Source organism: Erinaceus europaeus, chromosome 14 (genome assembly GCF_950295315.1).
Source record: "Erinaceus europaeus chromosome 14, mEriEur2.1, whole genome shotgun sequence".
Taxonomy (NCBI): Eukaryota; Metazoa; Chordata; class Mammalia; order Eulipotyphla; family Erinaceidae; genus Erinaceus; species Erinaceus europaeus.
In genome coordinates this window covers 74,985,669-75,009,651 of record NC_080175.1, presented here as the reverse complement: position 1 = coordinate 75,009,651, position 23,983 = coordinate 74,985,669, and the positions used below count along the sequence as shown (strand labels likewise).

General features: G+C 43.0%; 1 protein-coding gene across 7 annotated transcripts in view; it reads left to right on the top strand.

Annotated features, from left to right (window-relative positions):
- Nucleotides 1-23,983, top strand: part of PEX5L (peroxisomal biogenesis factor 5 like) — a 208,635-nt gene that overhangs the window by 179,085 nt on the left and 5,567 nt on the right. For 6 of the 7 annotated variants that reach the window (XM_060172016.1, XM_060172015.1, XM_060172017.1 and 3 more), the window contains 6 exons: nt 9,256-9,372; nt 11,075-11,218; nt 11,846-11,916; nt 14,184-14,381; nt 15,929-16,094; nt 17,568-17,725. In XM_060172016.1, coding sequence (XP_060027999.1) covers nt 9,256-9,372; nt 11,075-11,218; nt 11,846-11,916; nt 14,184-14,381; nt 15,929-16,094; nt 17,568-17,725 — 854 coding nt within the window. The remainder of the gene's footprint in view (nt 1-9,255; nt 9,373-11,074; nt 11,219-11,845; nt 11,917-14,183; nt 14,382-15,928; nt 16,095-17,567; nt 17,726-23,983) is intronic. The other variant, XM_060172018.1, reaches the window with a different exon arrangement.

The following is a 23,983-nucleotide window of genomic DNA, read 5'->3' as shown; positions in this document are numbered from 1 at the left end:
CAACCATGAGTCCCTGGTCGTCTGTTACCCGCCCGTGAAGCCAGCCCGGCGAAAACAACAGCAGAACATAAAAGCAGACAAAATGGTTAATGAAGAGGAACCAGAAAGTAGGAACAGAGCAGATGAGATTAGGGGGTCTTAATGAGCAGATGAGATTAGGCTGGAAGAAAGCTATGAAGGACATCTGATTCACACAGCAGCTTCGAGGGCTGGAGATCCTGCTGAGTTATGGGAGATGAGCCTCACTGGAAATAGTCACATAAAAACAAACAAACTCTGTTTCATAAATTCCTCTCCCTGAGAGCTGCTTTCAGGACTTACCCAGTTTATCCCATCTAAGATTTCTGTTTTTGTGCAACTTTAGCTGTTCAGGCTCAGCCCAAGACTCTAAGTGAGCATGTTTTTTTTTAAATTTATTTCTTTATTAGGGAATTAATGTTTTACATTCAACAGTAAATACAATAGTTTGTACATGCATAACATTTCTCAGTTTTCCACATAACAATACAACCCCCACTAGGTCCTCTGTCATCCTTCTTGGATCTGTATTCTCCTCCACCCACCCACCCCAGAGTCTTTTACTTTGGTCCAATACACCAATTCCAGTTCAGGTTCTACTTGTGTTTTCTCTTCTGAACTTGTTTTGCAACTTCTGCCTGAGAGTGAGATCATCCCATATTCATCCTTCTGTTTCTGATTTATTTCACTTACCATGATTTTTTTTACTTTAAAAAAAAATTTTTTATTTATAAAAAGGAAGCATTGACAAAACCATAGGATAAAAGGGGTACAACTCCACACAGTTCCCACCACTAGATCTCCGTATCCCATCCCCTCCCTTAGCTTTCCTATTTATCTCTGTCCTATCCAAATGATGACAGCAGTAACAACAACAACGATAAACAACAAGGGCAACAAAGGGGGGGGGGCAAATGGCCTCCAGGAGCAGTGGATTCATAGTGCAAGCACTGAGCCCCAGCAATAACCGTGGAAGCAAAAAAACAAAAAATGAGAATAGATTGCAAACAATATGCCACTTCTGTTGTAAACACATGACTTATTACCTGTAGAGTAAAAAAAAAAAAAAAAAAAAACTAGTTTTTTTTACAATCTACCAAAAGCCCAGAACACCCAAGAACATCATCATTACATAAGCACTCCCTCAGTTCTAAAATGTTTAAAATTCAGATAAGTTCCAGGTTTCTCCAAAATTGATTAGGAATTTAAAAAAAAAAAAAAAAGCAGCAACAGTGTTAATAGCAGTTATGTGCAGCTACGTGAATGAAGTCTGGATTCTGAGACTGGATGGAAATTGTGCTAAAAGTAGTCTTCTGTAATTAAGTGAAGCTGTGCTGTGCACTTTAATTAGTCGGCAGACCTTATTCTAAGTAGCTTCCGTAGGTGCTGGTGTATCTCATTAAGTGAGATCCCAGCAGCCTCAGCCAGTTCAGCCAAGGTTCTGTCTGTTTTCCACAGCAGCCTTAGTTATGCATCCAGTGTCCTCCTTTCTTCTTGTAGCGTTTGCCCTTCTTCCGTAGCCAGTCAACAGCGTCAGGTTGAGCCTGATGTCTGCTTGTTGCTGGCTTTGAAAGTGACTGGGATCCATGTGGATTCAGTCGGCTAGGAAGGATCGTCAGTTTCCCCAATAAATGGGTACTCACGGGATGCACCACGAGAAGGTCGATCCAATGCATCCCATGTCCTCCTTTGAAACCGTAGAAATGGTGGTGCAATGTGTGTGCTCAGCCAGGTAGGTACACTGCCACTCAGAACCAGAAAGTTTGTTTAGTCTTTTGTAACCTAGATGTTCATGTTATAAAATCTCCCTCCATTTTTCATTCAGAAGACTGGATAGTAGTTTTAGAGTCTGATCCTTTTTTAAAAGAATTTTTGACAGCAATGCTTACTCATAGAGAAAAGTATAAAGATGCAGAAAGAATATCACCCATCAGTCGGCCATTCAGAGAGATAACTCTTGAGTTTGACAGATGGCATGATGGCTTATGCCCAAGGATCTGAGGTCCCAGGTTCATTTCCTAGCACCAACATAAACCAGAAATGAGCAGTGCTCTGGTCTTTCTCTCTGTGCGTATCTATCTCTTGCATCATCATTATCATATTTTAATTATATTAGTGATTTAATATTGATTTATAAAATTATGGCATAACAGAGGTATAATTCCATATCATCCTCATCAAATAAAATAATACTAAAGTGACTCTTAACAGGGTAATATATTTCCTTCTAGTCTTTTATTGGGTGCCCACTACTTTTGCATATTTGAGATACTTCTTTTGCAAATATTGGCATATTCTATTATAAAGACTGATAAAAAAAGAATTTCTGGGGTTTTTTTAATTTTATCTAATTTATTTATAAAATAAAAATAGAAAATATTGACAAAACCATGGGCTAAGAGGGGTAAAATTTCACACATTTCCCACCACCACAGTTCCATATTCCATCCCTTCACTGGAAGCTTTCCTATTCTTTGTCTCTCTCTCTCTCTGGGAGTATGGGCCCAGGATCATTATGTAGTGCAGAAGATGGAAAGTCTGCCTTCTGTAATTGCTTCTCTGCTGAATATGGGTGTTGGCAGGTCGATCCATACTCCCAGCCTGTCTCTCTCTTTCCCTAGTGGGCGGGCTCTGGGGAGCTAAGGTTCCAAGGTGCATTGGTGAGGTCATCTGCCCGGGGATGTCAGGTTGGCATCATGGTAGCATCTGCAACTTGGTGTCTGAAAGAGCATTAAGATATAAAGAATGAAATTTGTAAGCTATTTTTTCTATTTATTTATTTTCCCTTTTGTTATCCTTGTTGTCTTAGAAGAACGAAATTTTTATTATCACCAGGGTTATCACTGGGACTCTGCCTGCATGACAAATCCAGTGTCCCCTGTGGTTTCCCCCCCCCTTTCCTTTCTTGATAGGGCAGAGAGAGAGAGAAATTAAAAATGAAATGAGGATAGAGCAAGAGACCTGCAGCACTGTTGCACTACTTGTGAAACTATCCCCTGTAAGTGGGGACCAGGGACTTGAACCCAAGTCCCTGGGCATGATAATATGTGCACTTAATTGGGTTTGCCACTGCCCAGCCCAACTGTTTTATTTTATTTTATTTTAATTATCTTTACATATTGGATAGAGACAGCCAGAAATCGAGGTTCAAGGGGATGATAAAGAGGGAGAGAGACAAGGAGACAACTGCAACACTGCTTCACCACTGGAAAGTGGGGACTGGGGGCTTGAACCCTAGTCCTTGCACACTGTAACATGTGCACTCAATTTGTTCCACCACCTGCCCCGTGCAGCCCAACTGAATTTTGTTTCTAGCCTTAGCAGAGGCCACTCATGTGTTTCTAGTATCTCAGACCATCCACACACCTGCTGCACTGAGCCACTGGTAAAGGGAGGAACCCACCTCGATGGTAGGAAGAAGTAGCAGGCACATGAGAAAGGAGGAAGTCAAGGCCTGCTAATTACTTGGTAACCTGGAGTTGATCACATTGGGCTGGTCCCACTACCTTTGTATCCCGAAGAAATAAGATTACATCTATCATGCAGATCAACTTAGAAGAAGACTTCCTGCCATGGGACAAGCACCGTCCAGGCCTGAGGGTGAGATTTAGACATCTGCAAACTAAGGAGAGAGGTCTTAAGAGAAACCAGTGCTTCCAACACCTTGACACCAGGCTCCCTGTTTTCAGAATAGGGAAGAAATAACTGTTGTTTAAGCCACTCAAGTGTGAGATTTTTTCTGAAGGAGACTTATCCAGGGGTCACCACCAAAGGCTGGGGAGTGGATGGTTGTTACTTTCCTGGCCCTGCAGGTAGAGAGAGAGCTTGAAGTTGGCCCTTGGTCTGCTGTGATGGAGAGAGATGACTTTAGACATTGCAGACTCAAGATTCCCCTTCACACAGAGTAACCAGTTTTTGTATTATTGTTCATGCTATGTTTCAAGTTAGTTGAGGATTTTTTACTGATAGGACAGAGAAAAATTGAGAGGGGGAAAAAGGAGAGAGAGAGAGACCTGAAGACTTGCTTCACTGCTCCTGAAGTTCCCCCTGCAGGTAGGCACTGAGGGCTTGAACCTGGGTCTTTGAGCATGGTAGCATGCACATTCAGCTAGATGTGGCACCACCCAGTCCCTTAAGTTTAGTACTAAAAAGACTTTTTTGAGGCTAATCTAGCAGTCCAACCACCCATATAACAAATCACTTATATCATCTTTGGATCATATTCTACTCTTAAGAGATAGAAAGAGGAGGCCACGTGTTGACTTACCTGGTAGAACACACACATTTCCTTGTGTGAGGACCTGGGTTCAAGCCTCTGGCTACCACATGGAAACCCCTTCCAGAGAGGGCAGCTTCATGAGCAGTGGAGCAACACTCTTCTCTCTCTGTCTCTCACCTTTTACCTAAAAGAAAAAAACTAATGGCTGCCAGGAGCAATGGAAGCTTGCAGGCACCAAGTCCTAGCAATAACTCTAGTGATAAAAAAAGGTGGGGAGCTAAGAGAAAGGGAAGAAAAGAGGAGGAAAAGAAAGAAGACTTAGAATGATAAAAAAAAAAAAAAACCTGAGGATTGTGGGTAAAGAATATGAATCTCGTCCTAAGGCTTGGCTGTTCAAGGAATCACCATTTCTTTGCTGCCTTTAAAAACCAAAGTGGTTTCCAAGCACCTCTCTCTTCAAACTGGCAGGTGACTTAGTCCCAGGCATGAAATCTAGGAGATTTATGTGCTGACAGAAAACAAGAGCAGAGTCTTCATCTTCCTGTCTGTCACAGTGACAACTAACAACCCTCCAAGCCACAAGCAGTCCCTTGAAATCCAGTTTCTTTCTATTTTCCTGACATGGGGGATAGAGTTCAAATCAGCCCCCTGCCCCTGGGCCCAACCACAGTCACACCCTCATTCTCTCAGGGGTTTGGTCAAGCTGTCAGGAAAATATCTAAAAGCATATAACAAATGACACTCGACACTTCAACAACTATGAAAAGTTTAAACTCGGGAGTCAGGCGGTAGCACAGTGGATTAAGCAGTGGAGCACGAAGTGCAAGGACCAGCATAAGGATCCTGGTTCAAGCCCCCAGCTCCCCACCTGCAGGGGGATCGTTTCACAGGTGGTGAAGCAGGTCTGCAGGTGTCTGTCTTTCTCTCCCCCTCTCTATCTTTCCCTCCTCTCTCCATTTCTTTCTGTCTTATCTAACAACGATGACATCAATAACAACAACAATAATAACTACAACGATAAAAAAAAAGGGCAACAAAAGGGAAAATAAATATTTTAAAAGTTTAATAAAAAAAGAGAGAAAAGTTTAAACTCATCAGATAAAGTAAGGACTATAAAAGCTGGAAAAGGGCAAGAGACTGGCTCACTTAATGACGGCCTTCTTGGTCAATACCATGCCATCCCCTCATCTGGGCTCTAGTCCGGGAATCCTTGGACTCCTACACAGATATGATGGGTCTATACCTCTAATAGGTCCCTCTCTTCACTATCACTGGTCACTTCCATCAGCAACATCAGCAACAACCCTCTTGTGGTCCTCTCCAGGACCTTGCCCTCACTACAAAGCAGCAATGGTAGGGACTACCCCAATCTCTGAAGGGAGGCTGGATCACTCTACTCTGCCACTTGAGGAAGACTGGTCCTGAAATAAGTAGTCTGTGTTCCCAGCTGTGACCATGGGCCATGAGCTCGACTGACAGAGACCATAGGTTACACAGGCTTCTGTGCTAAATGCAAATATATATGGGCCCTAAGTCAGATTGATGGAGTTAATTGTACTTATATACTTATATATTTCCTTCAAGTTTGGTAGCTACTTTCTGACCTAATCCAGCTTTCTAGCCCTATTCTCAACTCAGGCATCATCTTCCCAGGCAATGTTTTTAGTCCACCTGCAAATTAGCTATCAAGCTCAGACAAAAACTTACTAAAGACGTGGGCCCCTAGGAACATACCTAAAATAGACTTCCTCTTCTTTCCATCTTAAGGTCCCTATTCTTTTTATTATTTATTTATTTATTTATAAAAAGGAAACACTGACAAAACCATAGGATAAGAGGGTTACAACTCCACACAATTCCCACCACCAGATCTCTGTATCCCATCCTCTCCCTTAATAGCTTTCCTATTCCTTTTTTTAATATTTATTTATTCCCTTTTGTTGCCCTTCTTGTTTTTTATTGTTGTAGTTTCTATTGTTGTTGTTATTGTTGTCATTGTTGCATAGGACAGAGAGAAATGGAGAGAGGAGGGAAAGACAGAGAGGGGAGAGAAAGAGAGAAACCTGCAGACCTGCTTCACTGCATGTGAAGTGACCCCCCTGCAGGTGGGGGGCTGGGGCGTCGAACCAGGATGCTTACGCCAGTTCTTGCGCTTCATGTCATATGCGCTTAACCCACTGCCTGACTCCTAGCTTTCCTATTCTTTAACCAGGCTGGGAGTATGGACCAAAGGTCATTGTGGGACACAGAAGGTGGAAGGTTTGGCTTCTGTAATTGCTTCCCTGCTGAACATGGACATTGACAGGTCGATCCATACTCCCAGCCTGCCTCTCTCTTTCCCTAGTGGGGCAGGGCTCTGGGGAATCGGAGATCCAGGACACATTCAGGGAAGTCTAGCTGGCATCATGGTTGCATCTGGAACCTGGTGGCTGAAAAGAGAGTTAACATATAAAGCCAAACAAGTTGTTGACTAATCATGAACCTAAAGACCGGAGTAGTGCAGATGAAGAGTTGGGGGGGGTCCTCCATTTTGTAGATAGCTAGTAGGCCTATTTTAGTTATATTCCAAAGGGCCTGTGCCTATACTAGGTTTTTTTTTTTTCCCCTGAGCCTGAAATCTGATATGCAGGTGGATCCTAGTTATTGTCTGGGGAGATGATGTCATGGCTGGAAGAAGGACCAGAAAGCTGCATCAGGGAAGAGAGTAGCTCCCTAATATGGGAAAGGGGTATAAATATTGTGAACTGTAAACCCCATCGATTGGAAGATCCCTATTCTTATCTGGTCTATTCCTAATTTTGGATTCCTGTATATCAAACATTTTGCTCTTCATTTTTCACTGCTTTTCAGGCCCCAAGTTGCAGATGCTGTGATTCCATCCTCAACTGCCGGGGCAGATGGCCTCACCAGTGTGTCCCAGAACCTCACTTCTCCAGAGCCCTACCCCACTAGGGAAAGATAGAAACAGGCTGGGGTGTGGACCAACCTGCAAATGTCCATATCCAGTGGAGAAGCAATGACAGAGGCCAGAAATCCCACCTTCAGCACCCCATAAAGAATGTGGGGGGTCAGGGCAGTGGTACATCCACGTAAGCACACACAGTACTGTGCACAAAGGCCTGTGCAAGGACCTAAGTTTGAGCCCTCACTCCCCACCTGTAGCAGGGATGCTTCACTAGAAGTGAAAGAGGTCTGCAGATATCCATCTTTCTCTCTCCCTGTCTCCCCTTCCTCTCTCAATTTCTCTCTGCCCTATTTAATAAAATAGAAAAAAAAAAAAAAGTGGATTTGTAGTGCTGGCACCAAGGCCAACAATAACCCTTATGGCAATAAAAATAATAAATAGGTTAAGCGCATGTGGTGCAAAGCACAAGGACCGGCATAAGGATTCCAGTTCGAGCCCCCAGCTCCCCACCTGCAGGGGAATCGCTTCACACCTCTCTCCATTTCTCTCTGTCCTATCTAACAGCGACGACATCAATAACTACAACAACAATAAAAAAAAAGACAAGGGCAACAAAAGGGAAAATAAATAAATTAAATTTTAAAAATAATAATAAATAATTAAACATTAAAAAAAATAATTTGGGGCCATATCCCCAAAGGAGAGTAAATGCTAAGGGAAGATGACCAGAGGGCTCTGAACTCCACTTCCATCAAGACTAAGAGATAGAAGAGGAAAGAATGAAAGACATACATAGCAGTAGGTGTAGTTGTGACTTAGGAAGAGAGGGGGCAGGTGGTGGCGCACCTGGTGGAGTGCACATATTACAATGCACAAGGACCCAAGTTCAAGCCCACAGCCCCCACCTACAGGCAGAAAGCTTTGTGAATGGTAAAGCAGTGCTGCAGGTGTCTCTCTGTCTCTCCCTCTCTATATTCCCCTTCTCTCTCAATTTCTGTCTCTATCCAACAAATAAGTATAATTTTTAAAATTAAATGAAATGAAGAGAGGGCATGACCATAGAAAAAATAAGAAATATATATATATATATATATATATATATATATATATCAATATAGATTTCTGACTGTCTCTATCCGATAAAATGTTGGTTCTGTGGATCCTCTAGGCTCAGTGCTTGTCACATAGGAAGCTCAACCCTTGCTATTGTCCCTCCTCCATGGCTGACTGCCTCTTCTAGTAGGTGCCCAGCCCAGCACAAAGTTGTTGTTCTAACTCCTCATATCAGGAGAGCAGCTCTAGGCAAGAGTGTTTTTGAAGTGTGTGAATGATAGACATACTGGAAGCTGACTGAGTAACAGATTATTAACAGAATTTGCTGTTGATGCTAGGATGTCTACTATAGAAAGTTACAACTAGGAGTCAGGCAATTAGTGCAGCAGGTTAAATGCACTTGGTGCAAAGTGCAAGGACTGGCATAAGGATCCTGTTTCGAGCCCCCGGCTCCCCACCTGCAGGAGAGTCGCTTCACAAGCAGTGAAGCAGGTCTGCAGGTGTCTATCTTTCTCTCCCCCTCTCTGTCTTCCCCTCTTCTCTTCATTTCTCTCTGTCCTATCCAACAACGATGACATCAGTAACAACAATAATAACTATAATAACAATAAAAAGGGCAACAAAAGGAAAAATAAATAAATAAATAAATGTTACAACTAATCTCACTCCATATTTGGACCACTGAGTATCTCCCACGTGCTCTTTAGACATGAGTATTTCTTGTCTTTCTTTTTCATCATCCCTGGGGCTCCAGCACTCTAGGCTGACATTTTTTAGATAGAGAGAAACAGAGACAAAGAGGGAAAGACATAAGGGCACTGAAGCCCATGCCAACGTAGTGAGGGCTGGACTTGAACCTGGCTTCCGCACATGGCAAAACAGATGTGCTATCCGGGTGAGCTGTTTTGCCGGTTTAGCCTTTGAGTATGTACCAAACTTGACCACTTTGTTCCCTCACAGAACTTCTTCTGACCCAAGATGAAAAGTGTCTCTCTGGAAAGAACCCAGATGATAAAGCATGTTCTTAAAGCCATATCGCTTCACTTTTCTTATCTCCTAGTCAGATACAGAGTTTTGGGATAAGATGCAAGCAGAATGGGAAGAGATGGCCCGAAGAAACTGGATCTCTGAAAACCAAGAAGCCCAGAACCAAGTTACAATATCAGCTAGTGAGAAGGTAACCAGTTCTGTTCTTAAATATGCTGTCGGGGGTTGGGCAGTAATGCAGTGGGTACATGCCACAAAGCAGCAAGGCCGGTTCAAACCCCCAGCCCCCCCACCTACAGGGGGGTCGTTTCACATGCAGTGAAGCAGGTCTGCAGGTGTCTATCTTTCTCTCCCCCTCTTTGCCTTCCCCTCCCCTCTCGATTTCTCTCTGTCCTATCCAACAACAACAACAGCAATGACAATAATAATGACAACAACAAAGGTAGCAAGGGCAACAAAATGGGGAAAATGGCCTCCAGGAGCAGTGGATTCATATTGCAGGCACCGAGCCCCAGCAATAACCCTGGAGGCAAAAAAAAAATGTTGTCCAGTATTCCCAGCCTCTTTAGGTTATGCTTTTTTTTAATTTACTTATTTTAATTGGAGGTATTGATGTTTTATAGTTGTTGGTAAATGTGTAAAATTTCTCAGTTTTCTGCAAAAGAATCTCACCTTAAGCGTAGATCCTCCTCTCCACCATCATGCAACAGGACCTGAAAGCACGCCCCTCCCTACAACCCCCCCCCCCAGAGTCTTTTACTTGGGTGTAATTGGATCATCCTTATATAAAGTAATCAATTATTACTTTTGTGTCACTCTGACCTAGAAGAAATTCTGGTAGATAAACACAATATGTGGAGGCAACAAAGCTAGATTGAAATACTCGTATTTTGTTTGACCCATGTGAAGGAGTTTCATTCAATCTCCTGCACCTCGCTCCACAAGTCAGAGCTCAGCAATACTCTAGAAAGAAATCTCCCACACACACAAAGAAAGCCAGTGTCACAAGCAAAGGAATTAGAGCAAGGACTCACTCTGAGAGCATGTCGGGGTTAAGCAAATATATATATATATATATATATATATATATATATATATATATATATATATATATAACTTATTTTAGATGCCAGAGAAAGGTCACACAATTCACACAATCACACAGTCAACCTGCTACCCTCTCCTTACTTAATAGCTGTTCCCAGGCAAGGCTGATGAGGAAATCACCACTGGCTGTGTTGCCCAGACGAGATCCTTTTGTCTGCTGCGGGACCGGATTAGGGGGCCCTGGAATTGGGGAAGCTGTTACTTAGGCTAGCACGTGTGCTTTAAGTTTTCAGCCACACCTGCAGCACCCTGTCAGTAACGGTGGAAGTGCTTCATCTAGCTGGTTTCTGAGCCATTACTTATACTCAGCTTGCCTCTGGTTTTAAGGTTACATTTCCATTGGCCAATCAGGTTCAGGTTGACATCTTATCTATGCATACATATGTCTCTGTCTTATCACACTATGCAGGTGCACTATGGTTACTATAGTTACTAGGGTTTAGGGTTACATGTTCACTACAGCCAATTAGTGATTGGGAAGAGACAAGAAACAGTATAGTTTCCAAGGGGAAAAATAAAAGGAAATTCTCCAAGAAGCAGCTCAGCAGTGGACCTATATAGAGGTTGCTGGAAACAAGGACAGCAGCTCTAAGAAAAAGAAAACGTTGTAAAAATTGTCCCAGAGAGATTAAAATGGACATTTCCTTTACCCCAATAAAAATTAATTCGTACGTGCACTTACACACACACACACACACACACACACATATTCTCACAAGACAGAAGAATAAAATGACACATCAATGGATTTTTTTTTTTTTTTTTGGCCTGTCTCTGTGCTGCAGGGATATTACTTTCACACGGAAAACCCCTTCCAGGACTGGCCTGGAGCATTTGAGGAAGGCTTAAAGAGGCTGAAGGAAGGAGACCTACCAGTCACCATTCTGTTCATGGAAGCAGCCATCCTCCAGGACCCTGGAGATGCAGAGGTGCAGACTCCCTGCCTGTCCTCAGACTCAGGAAGTTGTTTGCACTGATGTGGGTGGGTGACAGGATGACCAGAGCCCACCCCGGTGACATTTTTATCAAGAAAAAGTCTCCAAGGGTCCAGGCAGTAGAGTATATATATTAACATATGCAAAGACCTGGGTTCAAGCCCCTGTCCCACCTGTAGGAGAGGAGCTTCACAAGTGGTAAAGCAGTGCTGCAGGCCTCTCTCTCTCTCTTCCCCTCTCTCTCTCTCTCTCTCTCTCTCTCTTTCTCGCTCTCTCTCTGTTTCTGTCTCTGGCTCCATTTCTCCCATCCCTCTCAATTTCTCTCTGACCAATCAAATAAAAAGAAAGAAAAATTCGGAAATACTGGCTACCAGGAATAGTGGGTTTTTCAGGCAGGCACTGAGGTCTGGTGATAACCTAACCTTGATGAAAAGAAAAAGAAAAGAGAGAAATTGAGGAAAAGGAAGAAAAAGGGGGGGGGGGAAGGGAGGAGGGGGGAAAGTCTGCAAGGAAGTTATTATTCTTAATATATGATGCACTTGAATGTGATAAATTTGTACATCTCATGCCCCCAAATAAAAGACATCCTCGGGCAATGCTGACGTCAGTTGTTCTTTGTAGGCTTGGCAGTTCCTCGGGATAACCCAGGCGGAAAACGAAAACGAGCAAGCAGCTATTGTCGCCCTCCAGAGGTAGATGAAACCGCACGCAAGGCTATGGGCCTGGTTACGCTTGTTCATGGACTTCAGTATTTTAAACTTGCCTTTTGACCTTTATTTGGGGACACTGAAGAATCTGGCCAGGAGTGTTGAGACACCACATATTAGCTCTGGAAAGCAAGAATTGATAAACAAGTGACATTCTTAAAGTGTGTGCTTTGCCACCTCCAAATCAACTAACCTTTACTGGCATCAAAGAAATTTAAAAGAGTATTTAAAACAGTCCTAGAGGAGACGAAAGTCATTGAACAAATAGCTCCTTTGAGCTTGAGAGTTGCCTTCAGGGAAAAAAAAAAAAATATATATATATATATATATATATATATATATATATATATTCAGAATAACCTCAATATAACCTTAGTGCTTTGTGTCTGTGGAGAGATATTTGTGTCTCCTGAGATAATGAGTTATCGGAAAATCATAATGCAATTTTGCTTATCAAAACAGAAGAAATACGTCATGACTTTTTCTGGCAACCCAATAATTTCAGTAGCTTGAAAATGTTAACTATTGAGCCACTGAATAAAGGTCTAGTCCTCTTTGGAACATGCAGAATCACACTTTATTTGATAAGAGCCTTTATTGAAATCTTGGAAAGAAGATACACCAAATTGACTTCCTCCGCCCCTGCCCTTTTGTATGTGTATGTTATACTTTATGTCAAATAGAACTATGTATAGTGTACACACCTATATATTTATATTTTTCTATAAAATCTATTTCTACTACCTAGGACTCACTACTCAGTCTTATTCAGGGACCTCTGTTACAAGACTACTGGATCACACTGAGCCTCTTGCCAGTGCCCGAGATTCCCTCAGGCATATCAGCATTCAAAAAGTCCTTGCCTAAGGCAAATGGGAGGGAAAGATGAGGGGAAACAGCAGTAATCTGGAAACACTGCAAGCTATCTCTTCTTTACAGAATACAGCCTGCGTGTGGTCTGGGAGTGGCTAAGGCACTAGACTCTCGTATGAGATCCCCGGCAGCACATGTACCAGAGTGATGCCTGGTTCTTTCTCTTCTCCTGTCTTTCTCATGAATAAATAAATAAATTCTTTTTTAAAAAACACACACAACATGCTTTTTCATCCCTGGATGTCCAAATCAAGTTGAACTCAGTTTGTCTTGTAAATTATGTATATTTAATCTATTGACACATCTTATTAGATAAAGTCACTCCTACAAATTATGGGCAGGGTCTAGCTACAGTTTTCTGGTAGCTTTAAAACCATTTGTTAAGAATTTCCAAGCCTAAGGGCAGGGGTGGGAGTGGGGAGATAGCATAAAGGTATGCAAAAAGACTTTCATGCCTGAGGCTCTGAAGTCTCAGATTCAATCTCTAATACCACCACACACCAGAGTTGAGCGGTGCTCTCTGGTTCCACACAGTGCCCAGAGCTCTCTCTCTTTCTCTCCAACCCTCCCCCTCTTTCTCTGTATCTCTCACTCATTAAAATAAAATAAATAAAAATTTACCAATTTTTTTCCAAGCCTAGTACCCAGCCGCAGAAGTTGTAACTTTTTAAAAACTATACATTGAAAAAATAATAAAAGTTTTGGGTGCCAGCAAAACTGGAGAGCGTACTTGCTTTATCGTGTGCATGCCCCAGGTTTAAGCCCCCACTGTGCTGAAATGCTATGGAGTCTTTCTGTCTCAGTATCTTTCTGTTTCTGAATCTGTCTTTCTGTATAAGCAGCTCGAGCTAACCAACTGCTCCACTGGAGCTCCTGCATCTGTCTGTCTTTATATCTGAAAAAAGTTGTTCTGGAGCATTGAAGTCCCAGGGAAGACAAAGAAAAAAAAATGAGAGCAAAAATATGCTCTGGTGGGAGTCGGGCGGTAGCACAGCAGGTTAATCGCTCGTGGTGCAAAGCACAAGAACCAGTTAGGATCCCGGTCCGAGCCCCCAGCTCCCCACCTGCAGGGTAGTTACTTCACAGGCGGTGAAGCAGGTCGGCAGGCTGCTCTCTGTCTCTCTTCCTCTCTTTCTCACCCTTCTCTCTCAGTTTATCTCTGCCTCTATCCAATAACAAATTTTAAAAAATATTTTAAAAAATGCTCTGGTTGTAATTTTTCTATAGATAAATAGAACATTTTCCAGCATCTTACTCTAATAAAATAAACAGACTTAGCAATAGCTTTGCACCTGTTAAGTAATAAAGCCCTCCAGTCTTCTAAAGACTTGGATTCTAAATGAAATCTGGAACTGACTTGATGTTTTCCCTTCTTCCAGGTGCATAGAATTACAACCCAACAATTTGAAAGCTCTGATGGCGCTGGCTGTGAGTTATACTAACACCGGGCACCAGCAGGACGCCTGTGAAGCTCTCAAGAACTGGATTAAGCAAAACCCAAAGTATAAATACCTTGTGAAGAGCAAAAAGGGATCCCCAGGGCTTACCCGGCGAATGTCTAAGTCTCCAGTTGACAGGTATTCTTCCCCCGAAAGTTTCCACAGGCAGTAAATACCCATAAACAGATCACCCTGAGTAATTAACAAGCTGCAGTTCCCACATTCTGCAATAAGATGGCAGTGCTCATTAAAGTAGTGCTGAGGGAGCGGGTGGTAGCGCAGCAGGTTAAGTGCACCTGGCACAAAGCGCAAGAACCTGCGCAAGGATCCCGATTAGAGCCCCTGGCTCCCCACCTGCAGGGGAGTCGCTTCACAGGTGGTGAAGCAGGTCTATAGGTGTCTTTCTTTCCCCTTCTCCGTCTTTCCCTCCTCTTTCCACTTCTCTCTGTTCTATCCAACAATGACGACATCAATAACAGCAACAATAATAACTACAATAGCAATTAAAAAACAAGAGCAACAAAAGGGGAACTTAATTGATTATTAATTAATTAATTAATTAAAGTAGTGCTGAGACCAGAGCAGTCTTTGTACACACCATCTATTCAGTAGGTCTCACCAACACTGCGCTGTGCATCATCTTTAAGTTCAAGTGCTTTGGGTTTGCAGAGATAGCATAATGGTTCTGCAGAAGACTTTCATGACTGAGGCTCTGAGATCAAAAGTTCAAGCCCTAGCACCATGAGCCAGATCTGAGCAGTGCTCTGTTCTCATGTGTTCCCTCTTTCCATATACATATAATAAATAAAACAAAAAGGACTTACTTAAAAAATAATAAAGTGAGGGTCTGGGCGGTAGTGCAGCAGGTTAAGCACACATGGCACCAAGTGCAGGGACCAGCCTAAGGATCCAGGTTCGAGCCCCCGGCTCCCCACCTGCAGGGGAGTTCTTCACGGGCAGTGAAGCAGGTCTGCAGGTGTCTGTCTTTCTCTCCCCCTCTCTGTCTTCCCCTCCTCTCTCCATTTCCCTCTGTCCTATCCAACAACGGCAACAATAACCACAACATTGATAAAACAAGGACAACAACAACAACAAAAAAGGCCTCCAGGAGCAGTGGAGTCATAGTGCAGGCACTGAGCCCCAGCAATAACCCTGGAGGCAAATAATAATAATAAAGTGAAATGCTTTGGACATGCTAAAATAAGTTATAGCAAGTACCAATGTACTAAATTTCCTAAAGCCTGAAGGATTTTGGAGGAAGGGAGTGGGAAGGGAAAGTGAAAGCCCTTTCCTCTAGAATTTTTCTATCAGCAGGAAATCATGTAAGTCTTTTTCACTGAAGCCTTGGGAGATTTAGCCCCGGAGGCGGGGGGTGGGGGGGTGGGGATTTCTGCACAGACTCTCCCGGGGCTGATGAGATTCTCCTTGTGGAGACCTTACTTAAGCACAGCCTGTGTCTGTGAATGACAAAATAGTTCATGAAAATCTGCAGCTATTTTTTAACCTGCAGTATTAATAGTCCTCTCATTAAGCAAAGATATTTTTAAGCATGATTCACACACACACACACACACACACACACACACTCTATAATGTTCTTCAGAAACAAGGAATATACTAGTAAATCATTCATGTTCAAATGATTTGGATTACACATCTTTTTCCCCCTCCTTCCTCATTCATAGCTCTGTTCTGGAAGGTGTAAAGGAAATTTATCTGGAAGCTGCCCACCAAAATGGAGATATGATTGACCCAGACCTACAAACAGGCCTAGGGGTACTATTCCACCTGAGTGGAGAATTTAACAGGGCGATCGATGCATTTAATGCTGCCTTAACTGTCCGGCCAGAGGTAAGTGCACACAGAGCAAACAAAAACCAGTAGTATGCACTGTTAAAACTAAATTTGGAGCCCAAGTGGTGGCTCACCTAAGAGGGTACATATATTACCACATGGGAAGAGCTGGGTTCAAGCTCCTGATCCCCACCTGCAGGGGGAGAAGGACACTTCATGAGCATTGGAGCAGTGCAGCAGGTGTATCTCCACTCTGTGTGTGTCTCTGCCTCTCTTTGTCTCTCACCCTGTATCAAAGAAAGGTACATGCCTGAGGCTCCTAGACACTAGATTCAATCTCCAACACCGCTAAATCAGAACTGAGTAGTGCTCTGGTAACAGAAGAAAAGAAGAGGGGCCAGATGGTGACGCACAGTTGAGCGCACAAGGACCTGAGTTTGAGCCCCCGATCCCCACCTTCAGAGGGAAAGCTTCATGAGTGGTGAAGCAGGGCTGCAGGTGTCTCTCTGTCTCTCTCCCTATCTCCCTATTCCTCTCAATTTATGGCTGTCTCTATCCAATAAAAATAAAGATAATAAATTTAAAAAAAAAAAAAAAGGAGAAAGGGGGGACCGAGTGGTGGCACACCTGGTTGAGCACACATGTTACAGTGCGCAAGGAGCTGGGTTCGAGCCCCCGGTCCTCACCTGTAGGGGGAAAGCTTCACAAGTGGTGAAACAGTGCTGCAGGTGTCTCTCTGTCTCCTCTCTCTATCTTCCCTTCCTCTCAATTTCTGGCTGTCTCTATCAAATAAATAAAGATTTAAACAAAATTAAAAAGGAGAAAAGAAAAAAGGAGAAAGTCAAGAGAGAGAGGAGTCACTGGGAATAGTGGCATCATGAAGACACTGAGCCCCAGAATAACCCTGGTAGCAAACAAAACACCTAAGTTTCACAGACTGCACGTTTCTGTTACACTTTATTTCCTTGCATCTCATGGTAACTGGTACTTAAGATATATAGTTGTCAATAATTTTAAAAACTGAAAGAAGGAAGGAAGGAAGAAAGGAAAGAAAGAAAGAAAGAAAGAAAGAAAGAAAGAAAGAAAGAAGGAAAGAAAGATGAGAGTGTCAGGCGGTGTTACACCTGAGCACACATGTTACCATGCTCAAGGATCCAGGTTCAAGTCCTTGGTACCCACCTGCATGGGGGAAGAAGCTTCACAAGTAGTGAAGAATTGCTACAGGTGTCTCTCTCCCCATCCTCTCCCTTCCTCTCAACTTTTCTTTATCTCTATCCAATAAGTAAATAAAATATTTTATTTTAGTTGAATTTTTAATACTTAATCGTTTATACATATATAATTTGACAGCCCTTTGTTGAATGAAAGTCATCTCACAAAATTGACCATAAAGATTTCTGAGTCACTCTCCACATCGCGGCCCCTGTCCACGGATACATTGCCCTCCATTATCCTTCTGCCACAGGGAATATGGGGATGCACTGTGTTGGGGCTTTGTACCAGGTGTTACTGCTCTGGTTTTGTCATCAGGACTATGCGTTATGGAACCGCTTGGGGGCGACCCTGGCGAATGGAGACCGCAGCGAGGAGGCGGTGGAGGCGTACACGCGTGCTCTCGAGATCCAGCCCGGCTTCATCCGGTCCAGGTACAACCTGGGCATCAGCTGCATCAACCTGGGCGCCTACAGGTGAGTGTGGCAACACGCTGAGAGCCCAGGCACCTGCTCAGGATTGGGGGTGAACCACCTGCAGGCTGTGGCCCAGTGAAAACGCTTCCTTTTGTGGGGACAGGCCTCCCTCTGCTGGTGAGTATGGGCCTCTTCAGGTCCGGAGGCCGACTAGAAGCAGGAGCCAAACTTTCTCTGGAGATCAATAATCCTATCAGCGGTCAAGCTATTACAGAATCCAGACCTTAAACCTTCTGCACCCCATAATGTCCCCTGGTCCATGCTCCCAGATGAATAAAGAATAGGGAAGCTATCAGGGGATGGGATAGGATAGAGTTCTAGTGGTGGGAATTGGGTGGAGTTGTACTCCTCTTATCCTATGGGGGGTTTTTTTGTTTGTTTGGTTTGGTTTTTTTGCCTCCAGGGTTGTTGCTGGGGCTAGGTGCCTGCACCATGAATCCACTGCTCCTGGAGGATTCCCCCCCCTTTTGTTGCCTTTGTTGTTTTATCGTTGTTATGGTTATTATTATTGTTGTTGATGTCGTTGTTGGATAGGACAGAGAGAAGTGGAGAGAGGAGGGGAAGACAGAGGGGGAGAGAAAGATAGACACCTGCAGACCTGCTTCACCAGTTATGAAGCGACTCCCCTGCAGGTGGGGAGCCGGGGGCTTGAACCGAGATCCTTAAGGTCCTTGCACTCTGCACCACGTGCACTTTACCTGCTGCGCTACCGCCCCCCCATCCTATGGTTTTTGTCAGTGTTTCCTTTTTATAAATAAAAATTATAATAATAATAAAAATCCTGTGGGGGCGGGGGATATCTTTGTGAAATGTAGATACTAGGGCTTCCCTTGAGCCCCGATATTTTTATTCAGTCAGTCAAAGTCAAGGTCAGTCATCCGGGTTTTTAACATTTGCAGGTGAATTTCTTTGGGAAGCATAAAGGTTCAATCCCCTCATGTTCCACATATGAAAAAAATATTAAAAGAAACTTCAGGGGTGTACGGATAGAGAGTACAAGGGTCCAGAAAAATAATTAAGGAAGGTCCTGGGGCCAATTTTTAACAAAGCACAACCACATATCCAGGATAGCTACATCAGATTCACAAATAAAGTTACTGGGTTATTATTATTTGCCGGGAGCCGGCCCCAGCAAAAGTAATTAAGAGTCCCTGAAGGAAAGGGGGAGTCGGCAAGATGAATGAAGTGAGAGACACGTCAGCTGCTTTACCTGCAGGAGAGAAGCATCTCGGCCCTCTGTCTTCAGAGGTTTATTATTTAAACACTTTTTGCCTGGATATAGTTGATATTATGTAAGATTATTTTCATTAACATCAAGGATACAGATGACATCATGTATAATTGTTTTCATTAACATCAGGAATAACCTTAAACAACAACAACATTATTATTATAGGTATGTTTTCTTTAAAAAGTTCCCTAGGTCTGGGGCATCCTGATCTCCCCTCGAAAGTTTCCTGGGTCTGGGGTAGCCTAAATCTACCCTTGAAAGTTTCCTTGGTCTGGAGTAGTCTAAATCTACGTTGAAATGATCATCTGTGTTTTGACCATCTCCCTGTTCTGACCTTCTGTATGAATAAACATTTTTCCCTGGAGCTAAATCTAATAGTTTTTCTTCTTAACCCATACTTGGAGGGTCTAACCAGATCATAGTAGGCTGTCCACCTAAAGAAATCTTCTGCTGTAAAGTAAGTACACATGCTCTTCTGGTTAACCTTTGAGTTATGAGAGTTCACTAACTTTTGCCTATATGAAAATTTACTAACTTCTACCCATAAACCCTTACATAGCTGTTTAACTACACAACTACTATCTATATATACCAGTTACCTGTAAGTGAAGGCAGGGGTCTGTGGGTGATAAGCAATAAGGCCTCTTTATAGTTAGGTGAAGACCACAGTCTGTTACTCATACTATAAGCAACCCGTAATTTTGGCTTCTGGTCTGAGTCCAGCAGATTGAGAAGCTGTAGTGGTGACAAGTAGCTCTTTTTCTGAAAACCTTTCAATGGGTACAGCAGCTTTTTCTCCTAGGCCATTTTTAGCCTTGTCACACTCACTGCCATAATTATTGTCACTGTGTACTTCCCCTGGGGATCTCTTTCTGTAGTCCCCAGGTAGTATTTGTGTATTTGCAATATAGCCAATAAGTCCTCAAATTATCAATGTAATTAAAAACAAATAGCTTCGGTTTAGTCTAGAACTTCCCGCTCTTCAGTAGGTTCCAGTCTGTTTGGACTTTGTCTGGCAACAGACATGATGTCACCTCCACCATTACACAAAAAGGATGAATAGTTTCAGTTTGGTCCTGGCTTCCTCAGACTTTGACAGCAGCCGTGACGTTGCTTCCACTTATTATTATTATTATTATTATTTCCTTATTTTGTATAGAGACAGAAATATATTGAGTGGGAAGGGAAAGAGAGACAGCTGCAACACTGCTCATGAAGCTTCTCTCCTGCAAGTGGAGACCAGGGACTTGAACCCAGGTCCTTAGACACTGTAGTTATGTGTGCTTTACCAGATGTGCCACTACCCAGCTCCCAAATTAGTGATTTTTTTTAAGGAAAAAAGGAGGGATGGTAGCTTGCCTGGTCATGTGCCTGCCTTGCCGTGAGCATGACCTGGATTTGAGCCCAGGTGTAAAATGAGAATACTGTGAATACTGTGGCCTTGGGGGAAGTTCTGGTGTTGTGGTGTCGTCCCCCTCCCCCATATATCATTCTTTCTCCTCTCTGAAAAAGCCAGCGCAGAGTGGTGAGACTGTGCATAAGTGAGACCCCAGTGCTGCCAGAGTTTAAAAAAAAATGGGGAGTCGGGCTGTAGTGCAGCAGGTTAAGCGCACGTGGCACAAAAGCACAAGGACCAGCATAAAGATCCCGGTTCGAGCCCCTGGCTCCCCACCTGCAGGGGAGTCGCTTCACAGGCGGTAAAGCAGGTCTGCAGATGTCTATCTTTCCCGTCCTCTCTCTGCCTTCCCCTCCTCTCTACATTTCTCTCTATCCTATCCAGCAATGACAACAACAATAATAACTATAATAAAACAACAAGGGTGACAAAAGGGAATAAATAAATATTTTTAAAAACTAAATGGCCATCAATTGAGACATAAACTTTAAATGAATCCTGTAAATAAGTAAAACTTGAGATATAAGTGTATACTTAAAAAAATAACAGCTTTCAAAAGATTTGTAGCTCAGGAGAAAGTCAAGATTTGGTACAAATGTCTCCTTACCCCCCAAAGTCTTGGGATGTGTTCATTTAAAATCTGCAAGTGACTGAGCTATGACACTTGTCATCATCTCAAAATCTCATACTTTGTAGAAGCAGTCAAGCGCAAGTCATGCCATAGTACTATGCACACTGAGATAAGGACAGGAAGCTGTCAGGGTATAACTTAGATGGACCTTAAATCGCTATATCTTTGTTGGCAGATGCTCCAAAGTAATACCGAGACCTGAGAATCTCTGCTTCTTTTTTTTTTTTTTTTTAAAGAACTCCTTTTTCATGAAGAGAAGAAATCTCATTCCTTTGCTATTAATATTTTTTAATTTTTTTATTTATTTAAAAAAGGAGACATTAACAAAACCATAGGATAAGGGTACAATTCCACACAATTCCCACCACCAGATCTCTGTATCCCATCCCCTCCCCTGACAGCTTTCCTATTCTTTAACCCTCTGGGAGTATGGACCCAAGGTCTTGTAGGATGCAGAAGGTGGAAAGTCTGGCTTCTGTAATTGCTTCCCCACTGAACATGGGTGTTGACAGGTCGATCCATACTCCCAGCCTGTCTCTCTCTTTCCCTAGTGGGGAAGGACTCTGGGGAAGCAGAGCTCCAGGACACATTGGTGGGGTTGTCTGTCCAGGGAAGTCTGCTTGGCATCATGCTAGCATCTGGAACTTCGTGGCTGAAAAGAGAGTTAACATACAAAACCAAACAAATTGTTGACCAATCATGGACCTAAATGCTAGAATAGTACAGATGAAATGTTGGGGGATACTCACTGCAGACTATTGTGTACTTTTGCTTTCTGGTATATATTTTGCCCTAATTTATGGATACCTGTGAACATAAGCTCTGTCTCACAGGACCTAGTCTATATCTAGGTTTTGGGACTTCGTTAGGAAGTGAACCACCCGGAATGGAATTAGAGAATACCATGAAAGGAAAGGTCTCACCCGAGTAATGAAGCTGAAGGGTTGTCATTCCTCACCTGAAGTCTCTGGACACAGTCTGAAGTGAAACATGCTGAGGTGGTACTTGTTGCGTTGAGCTATTATTATTTTTAATTTGAGTGTGAGGAAAGGTTACGATAAAATGGGAGGTGTTTTGAAATAAATGAACTTTCTAATAGGTATGCCAATATACATGAATAATTTGAGAATAGCATAGGAAACTATTCACACATGTATAATTTTTGTAGGTCTCCAAAAGGACTCTTAGGTACCAAGATGGAAAACAAATTTAGACATCATGGCTCAAAATCTGAAGTTAGGGGCCAAGTGGTGGCTGACCTAGTAGAGAATCCATATTACCATGTGCAAGTTCCCAGTTCCTACCTGCAGGGGGGCTGAGGGGGGAGAAGCTTCATGAGCATGGAGCAGTGCTGCAGGCATCTCTTCTCCCCGTCCCCTTTGTCTCTTCTATCTCTCAACCTTCTATAAAAGAAAAAGGAGGAAGAAGAAAAATAAGGAGAAGAAGGGGGAAGAGAGAGAGAAAAAAAAGGGCACTGGGAGAAGTGGATTCATGCTGTCACTGAGCCTCAGTGATAGCCCTGGTGGCAAAATTAAAAAAAAAAAAAAATTAAAAATCTGAAGTTGTTTGATGTGACTAACAAGTGAGATTGTTATTACCTCTCTCCGTATCCACCAGAAACCAGTGAGACCGATGAAGGGAGGGGCTGAGAGCACCCAGTGAATGGGGGGACTCCAGGATTTCACCCTCCCAGCCTGAGTACAATCCTAGGATGCCTCAAGGAAACTGGAAATCTTGTCCCTCTGCTGTGATCAAGGAACAGAAAGGCCTTTCAAAGAAACCCCACATGCATGTCTGTTTGCAAAGCCTTCTCCCTTGCTTGATCATGCTAGAAATCCAGAGGAGGGGTGATTGCAACAACCACTCTTCAAGTCCCTTGCATTTCCAGACAGAGCAAAGGACATAAGTCAGCAGACATGATTCTCATACACTGGAATCAGAGACCCAGCCTCACTTTCAGGTGTCTTACCAATACCAGATGTTTAATAGGTCTATGGCCAAACCCTTCTGTAGAGGGATCCAGGTTCCAGCCCCAGATCCCCACCTGTTTCATGAGGGGGGAGGCTTCATGAGCAGTGAAGCAAAGCTACAGATATCTCTCTTTTCTCTCCTGTTTATCTCCTACACACACACACACACACACACACACACACACACACTCAGCTGGCTTCTATCTTATCAGAAGAGAAGAAAAGGGGGGGAGGAAATGGCTGCCAGAAGCAGTGGATTCAGTGTGCAGGCATCCAGGCAGTGACCTCCCAGAAATAACCTTGGTGGCAATTTAAAAATATATATTTTAAAAATAGCAATAAATTAATTTCATGTTAACAGAAAGTATGCACTCTGTGCAAGAGAAGTATCCTCCAAAATAATAAAATAAAAGGAAAAAAACCTCTTTAGTGAGAAGAGTGACACTATTTTTAGCACTCTTGTCAACTTCTTTTTTTTTTCTTTATTTATTTATTGGATAGAGACAGCCAGAAATCAAGAGGGGAGGGAGGCAATAGGATGGGAGAGAGACAGAGACACCTGCAGCCCTGTTTCACCACTCAACAAAGCTTTCCCCTGCAGGTGGGGACTAAGGGATCGAACCAAGGTCCTTGCACACTCAAACATGTGCGCTCAACCAGGTGCGCCACCATCCAGCCCCCTCTTGTCAAACTTCTTTACCTCTTTTTTAGTAGTAGATAGATTCTCAATCTTACGGAATTTCTCAGACCATGTAGTCATGGAAACATCCCACTTTGCATAAGTGAGAGTGAAAAGGTAAAATTACAACACAGTACTATTTTGAAAAGTGATTTGAATTTCACTGGCCCCTGGGGTTCCCCAGATTCTCCTGGAGGACTATCAGCCTAAATAATAAGAGCTTTCTCATAAATTGATTCAGTCACACTTCACATCAGGTTTTTAAATTACTTCTTTTCTCCTCCCTTATACAGCCAGGGAATCTGAGGCTTGGAGAAGATAGAACCTTGCCTGAGAGTAAATAACTGGGCT